The following is a 6,000-nucleotide window of genomic DNA, read 5'->3' as shown; positions in this document are numbered from 1 at the left end:
ATGAACAGATGACTGTGTTAGTAGGCTTGATGTAATCATTCTCTCTCTCTCTCTCTCTCTCTCTATATATATATATATTTTCTTTTTCTTTTTTTTTTTTTGCCAGTCCTGGGCTTGAGCTCAGGGCCTGAGCACTGTCCTTGGACTTTCTCAAGGCTAGAGCTCTACCACTTGAGCCTCAGCACCACTTCAGGCTTTTTTCTATGTATGTGGTACCAAGGAATCAAACCTGGGTGTTTGGGCATGCTAGGCAAGCACTCTACCACTAGGCCAAACTCCTGGCCCCTAAAGATACAGTTGAATTAATTGAGGGAAAATGATAAGTGGAATTCAGGATGAATATCATGGAGTGATTGAAATATCGTTTAGCGGGAGGGTGGAGGCATTCACAGGATGGACAGAAGGAGAAAACAAAATAGACGTGGGTCAGACTCTGGCAAGGCCAGAAAGGGGAGCCAGCAGGACAGAGGGCGACATTCATGCCAGGGTGGAGCTGGAGGCCCCCCAGTCGTGAGCGGGGCCCGCAGTGCTGGGAGGCAGGTGGGTGGAGGCCCCGGGCCCGCCTAAGTCGACGCTGACCAAGGCCTGACGCTCCGGCCCTCACAGGTGAGCGCTTCCTGGAGGCACGCTTGCCTGGACCTGGGGGGCCCACATCCGCCCACAAGAGAAGGTGTCCAGGAAGCGCTCAGTGGGCGGAGCGTCAGGCTTGGTCAGGTGACTTAGGGGGCGGGGCCTCACCGCGCGGGAGCCTCGAATGGGGGCGGAGCTAAGGAAAGGCGCTCAGGGCCGAGGATTCTGAGGGGAGAGTGGGCCTCTGGGGCCTGGCGAGTGGGCAGACGCATGTCCCCTCCGGGAAGCCTTGGAGACAGGACTGGTGTGAGGACCAAGTGGGCCGTCTGACACCATTGGGTGAAGGAAGGTTCCAGAGCGGCATGGTCAGTCATCAGAGCAGAGTGAGAAACCACGGAAAGATCCTGGCTCCCTTAGAAATGGTGGCTGTGGAAGGGAGGGGGACGCCCGTGTTCTGGAAACTTCCCTGCTCCTCCCGTGTGTGGCCTGTCCAGGCCCCGGTTTTAATCTCGCCTGGTGGTTCCTTTACTCGCCTATTTTGTTCCCAAAGAAATGTCCTCACAAAGCCAGGCCCCATGGGGGAACCTGGGCAGCCCGGGGCCCTGGTGAGGTGGAGGCTCACTCAGTGTTAAACACATTGATGAATGGTCATGGATGCAGTTGTTATCGCTGGATATTTGTTAGGGAAAAGTGAGAGAATTGTGAGGTCTTTTCATGTGAGGCCATGCCCTGCAGTCTCTCTTCAGTGAAGATACTCGACTCCATTTCTCCCTCAGTTGCTATCTTACTTTTTTTGTCAGTTGTGCGGCCTGAACTCAGGGCCTGGAAGCTGTCCCTGAGTTTTTTCAGTCAAGGCTAGCCCTCTTACTACTTGAGCCAAAGCAACACTTCCTACTTATTTCTCTCCCTACCCCACTCCCCACTCCCACCTCCCCCCAACCCCTCTCTCTGGCAGAATCTGAGCTGTTTCTGTTTCTTAGTCTCTTGTTTTAAGGACATTTCCTCCTTACCATACTTTGCTCCTTTTAACATGGTTTACCCTGCCTTGTAAAACCTATGGTGTTAATCAGATTTGTCTTGACCTAACAGTAGCATTTATCATTATTTATTTTTCTTTAAAGTATTTTCTTCACTTGGCATCCAGAAATGCAGACCCACCTGATTTTCTTCCTACAGTAGCCAGCCCTTCAGAAACGATTTCAGATCCTGTCACCTCCTGCTCTGAACTCTGCCATACACGCTGTCCCTGCAGAGTTCAACCCCAAATTCTCTTAATTACCTTAGGGCTCCTCTATGATCTGTTTCTTTTCCTTTGCTTCCACTGCTTAAGTGGCAACTTTTCCAGTATTCTAGAATGTTCTGACTTCTTGCCTCAGGGTCTTTTTGTACTTACTTTCTTTCTGGCTGAATAGCTCTTTCAGAATATTATTTGGAAGTCTGTATTCACCTTCCTCCCCTCCCCATGTCTGTCTGTTTTACATTCCTCTCCATCTTCTGCCCTTTGCTCCAGGCCTTCACTCCAGGCCTCCATTTTACTGGAGACACAACCACTCTGGCACCTGAACCACACCCTAACCTACCTCCCTGACTGCCTGGCTGTCCTTAAAATTCCCTATCCTCTTTCGTCTGCCTCTGTCTCTGCCTCTACCTCCAAGTAACTAGGATAATAGGTATCTGTCAACACACTCTGCTCTTGGCTACTTGCCGCAGACCCACTCAGTGGGAGTGCGGGGAGACCAAGTCTGGATTCACAGGTCAGGAATGGATTCGGCGATGACAGACAGACACAAACGCAAGGGAGGTTTGAAGTCTGCTGCGAAGTTTTACTTGTTGAATGTGAGATTATATACGGTCAAAGTAGGAGCATTTTCTTTCAGTTGGCATAAGGTCAAAAGATTACAATCATGTTTAAGAATGGTTACAGGGTACATTTTTCTGAGTAGAAAAGAAACTTCTCCCTCCCTTCTAAGGAGTTATGGTTAATATGTCAGACATTGTGGTTAGGCGTCATCCGCCTTGGCATTAATCAATATTAGTTTTGTTTACCATCTGTTCCATTCTAGTTCTTCCTATGATTTTGTTTCTGAGTCAGTAATTATTACCCTGTGCCAGGAATTGTAAAACCTTAAACCTAAGAGTCCATTGTTGCTGTTCAGTTAGAGCACACCACGGTGCTCTAGCCCTTCTAATCCTTTCCCATATGATTCATTATGTACTTGCAACATTTACACAAGTAATGCAGATGCATTAAAGGCATATTCAGGCAAACTAACATTTATTACTAATTCAAAGATCATGTTTTCCGTTTTAGTTTCTAATTCTGTCTTATTATTAATAGAATGCATTGAGGTCATTAAGGCTGCTGTGGGTGTGTCTTGCGCCAGAGTAGCCAGGCATGCACTTTTAGTTCCTGGAGCATCTAGTCGCTCAATTAATTGTTTAGGCCAGTAGCTGGCACAGAATATTACTGCCATACCATCAACTATCAGAAATGAAAAGAGTGATAAAAGAATCCCAGCACCCAGCATTATGAGCATTCCATGCATATGTCCCGGTCTCTGCCAGGGACCTCCAGGAGGCCTGATCACCGTTGGTGCGAACCTCAGGACTGGCAGCCATTCAAGCTCTTTCTGCTCCATGCTGCACAGACTCCACTGGAGTGGGTGTGGCAGCTACTCTTTCAATTTTCTGAATTTCTTCCCCAGTACCACACTTCATAGTCCCCTTACATTTACTTTTTCCCTTTATTTACTTACTCGATTATATATGACATATTTTATACTTTTCTATCTCTGATTAGAATATAAGTTCCCCGTGGATAAGGATTTCATAATCTTGTTTATTCGCTGGAATAATTCATGTCAAAATGTTTATCATAATATCTAGTAAAATATAACATAAGCCTATTCAACAGTGGCATTGCTATTTCAGGACTTCTGTTTCTCAGCATTTGTTTGAATATATACATATATTTATATTCATATACATGTATACATTATATAGATATAAATAAATATGAATTTATTTGCTTTTCATATCATTTAAAAGGTATTACACGAGCTTCTTATACTGAAAAGGACAAATTTTAAGGGACTGGGTTATATCCTGTGATTTTTGAGCTTTTGTCCACCTATCTCTGTTGGTGACATTTATTAGTTATACTCTGAGGGTGACATTGAAGAGGTAACTTCAGGTATATAATATATATATAATAACTTAAGTTATTATATATATATAATAACTTAAGTCTCCTAAACAGGCAAATTATTTTTCTATTTTTTTCTGACAGGAAATCTTTTTGTTCTGTTGTTCATTTGTACTTGTTCATTACCTTACAGCCCTGGAGGCCAGAATTTACATCAAAACAGAAAGATGGAAAGTAGAACACATTTTTTCAGCAAGGTATTTCAGAAGGTATTCTTCTATTACATGTTATGTGATCATACATTCATAATCATTAAACAAATGTAGAGCATAGTACAATTCTTAAGAACCTGTCTAATGATGGAGGTGACTTTTCAGGTCTTTTAGTGGAGTAGCACAAGTTGAACTGTTATCCAGCTACTCAGGTAGCTCCGTATAAAAAGAGTTCCTGTGGTGTATGATGGGAATCATTTTTTTCTCCAATCCCAGGGCTTGAACTCAGGGCCTGAGCACTATCCTTGGGCTTTCTCAAGGCTAGTGCTCTACTACTTGAGCCACAGCACCATTTCCAGCTTTTTTTCTAAGTATGTAGTACCAAGGAATTGAATCCAGGTCTTCATGCATGCTAGGTAAGCATTCTACCACTAGGTCAAATTCCTGGCCCTACCTGGATTATTTTTAAGGATTTCATAGGATTTAAACTATCTTCCAGAGTGATATATGATTTTGCATTCCCAATAATGAATGAGTTTAAGTTGGGTGTTTTTTTTCTTATTGTTGTATCTTGAGTTCTTTATACATTTAAGATAATAATACTTTATCAGATGTATTTTTTTTGCCAATTCTGGCTTGAACCAAGGGCCTGGGAATTGTCCCTGAGCCTCTCTGTACTCAAGGCTAGCACTCTACCATTTGAGCTATAGTGCCACTTCTGGCTTTTTCTGTTTATGTGGTACTGAGGAATTGAACCCAGGGCTTCATGCTTGCTACACAAGCACTCTACCACTGTGTCACCTTCTCAGCCCTCAAATATCTTCTTTGCAAGTATTTTAAACCAATGTATGGCTTCTCCGGTCATTCTCTTGATGACGTCTTTCATTATCAGAAGCTCTTAATTTTTAAAAAGCCTAACATATCAGTTCTTACTTTCATAGACCATGCCTTTACTTTTGTTTTTTGTTGATTGTGGTGTTTGAACTGGTAGCCTGGGCACTGTCCCTGCATGTTTTTTGTTCAAGACTAGCATGCTACCACTTTGAGCCACAGCACCACTTCTGGTTTTCTGGTGGTTAACTGAAGATAAAGAGTCTCATAGATTTTCCTGCCTGGACTAGCTTTAAACTGTGATCCTCAGATCTCAGCCTCCTGAGTAGCTTGAATTACAGATGTGAGCCATTAGCACCTGACTCATGCCTTTGGTTTGTATCTAAATAAACTTAGTTTTTATGATAAAATTATTGCATTGGAAAGCTTTTGTAACATGAATGAGGGTCACGCTGGGTGCCAGTGGCTCATACCTGTAATCGTAGCTACTCAGGAGGCTGAGATCTGAGCATTGTGGTTCAAAATCAGCCCAGACAGGAAAGTCAGAGTCCCTTATCTCCAATTAAACAGCAAAAAGCCAGAATGGAGCTATAGATTAAGTGGCAGAGCACTAGCCTTGCACAATAAAGTTCAAAAACAATGCCCAAAACTCAGAATTCAAACCACAGGACCAGAACAAAAACAAGAAGAACAACAAAGAATGAAGCTCAGATGAAATATATATGATTATGAATGGTCTGTACTTTACACCTGCAATGATGCATTAAGGAAAACTAGTAGTATACAGAATATGTTCTTAATATATTATAATTACAGTAATAATAAGAAGAATAATGTTCTAATGCACACTAATGGTAGTACTAATGAGTTCTAATTGCAGTACTATTTGAGCAAGAATATTGATTCAAAAAGAATTATTTGACTCAGAATGTTACATTTAATGTGTATATGCAAAGAGAACATGAATGACTTTGTGTCTTATGGTTTGCAGACAGAAGAAACAACTAACTCATCAGACAATGAAGCTAGTTCCTTTGCACCACCAAAAAGTAATGAAAGCAAGAAATATATCAAAATGTCTAGAACAATAGAGAAGAGAACTTCACCCAGAACTATGGATTTGAGCCCAGATACTACAAGAGAGTAAGTTAAAAATTCTGAACTTGCTGGGTGCTGGTGCTGGCTCAAACCTGTAATCCTAGCAACTCAGGAGACTGAGACCTGAGGATTGTGGTTTGAAGT

At 42.6% G+C, this 6,000-nt stretch overlaps 1 protein-coding gene across 1 annotated transcript in view; it reads left to right on the top strand.

Annotated features, from left to right (window-relative positions):
- The first annotated feature begins 637 nt into the window (after window positions 1-637).
- The window catches only part of LOC150051205 (EF-hand calcium-binding domain-containing protein 13-like), a 128,065-nt gene continuing 122,702 nt past the window's right edge, over window positions 638-6,000 (top strand). Inside the window, exons 1-3 of the mRNA XM_090351491.1 lie at window positions 638-714; window positions 3,909-3,984; window positions 5,750-5,901. Of these exons, the coding sequence (XP_090207617.1) occupies window positions 3,943-3,984; window positions 5,750-5,901 (194 nt within the window). The 5' untranslated portion in view covers window positions 638-714; window positions 3,909-3,942. The remainder of the gene's footprint in view (window positions 715-3,908; window positions 3,985-5,749; window positions 5,902-6,000) is intronic.

The sequence above is a fragment of the Megascapheus bottae genome, chromosome 17, assembly GCF_031878675.1.
Source record: "Megascapheus bottae isolate mThoBot1 chromosome 17, mThoBot2.hap1, whole genome shotgun sequence".
NCBI classification, from domain to species: Eukaryota; Metazoa; Chordata; class Mammalia; order Rodentia; family Geomyidae; genus Megascapheus; species Megascapheus bottae.
The sequence above is the reverse complement of the archived record's forward strand: the minus strand, read 5'-3'. Positions and strand labels throughout refer to the sequence as shown.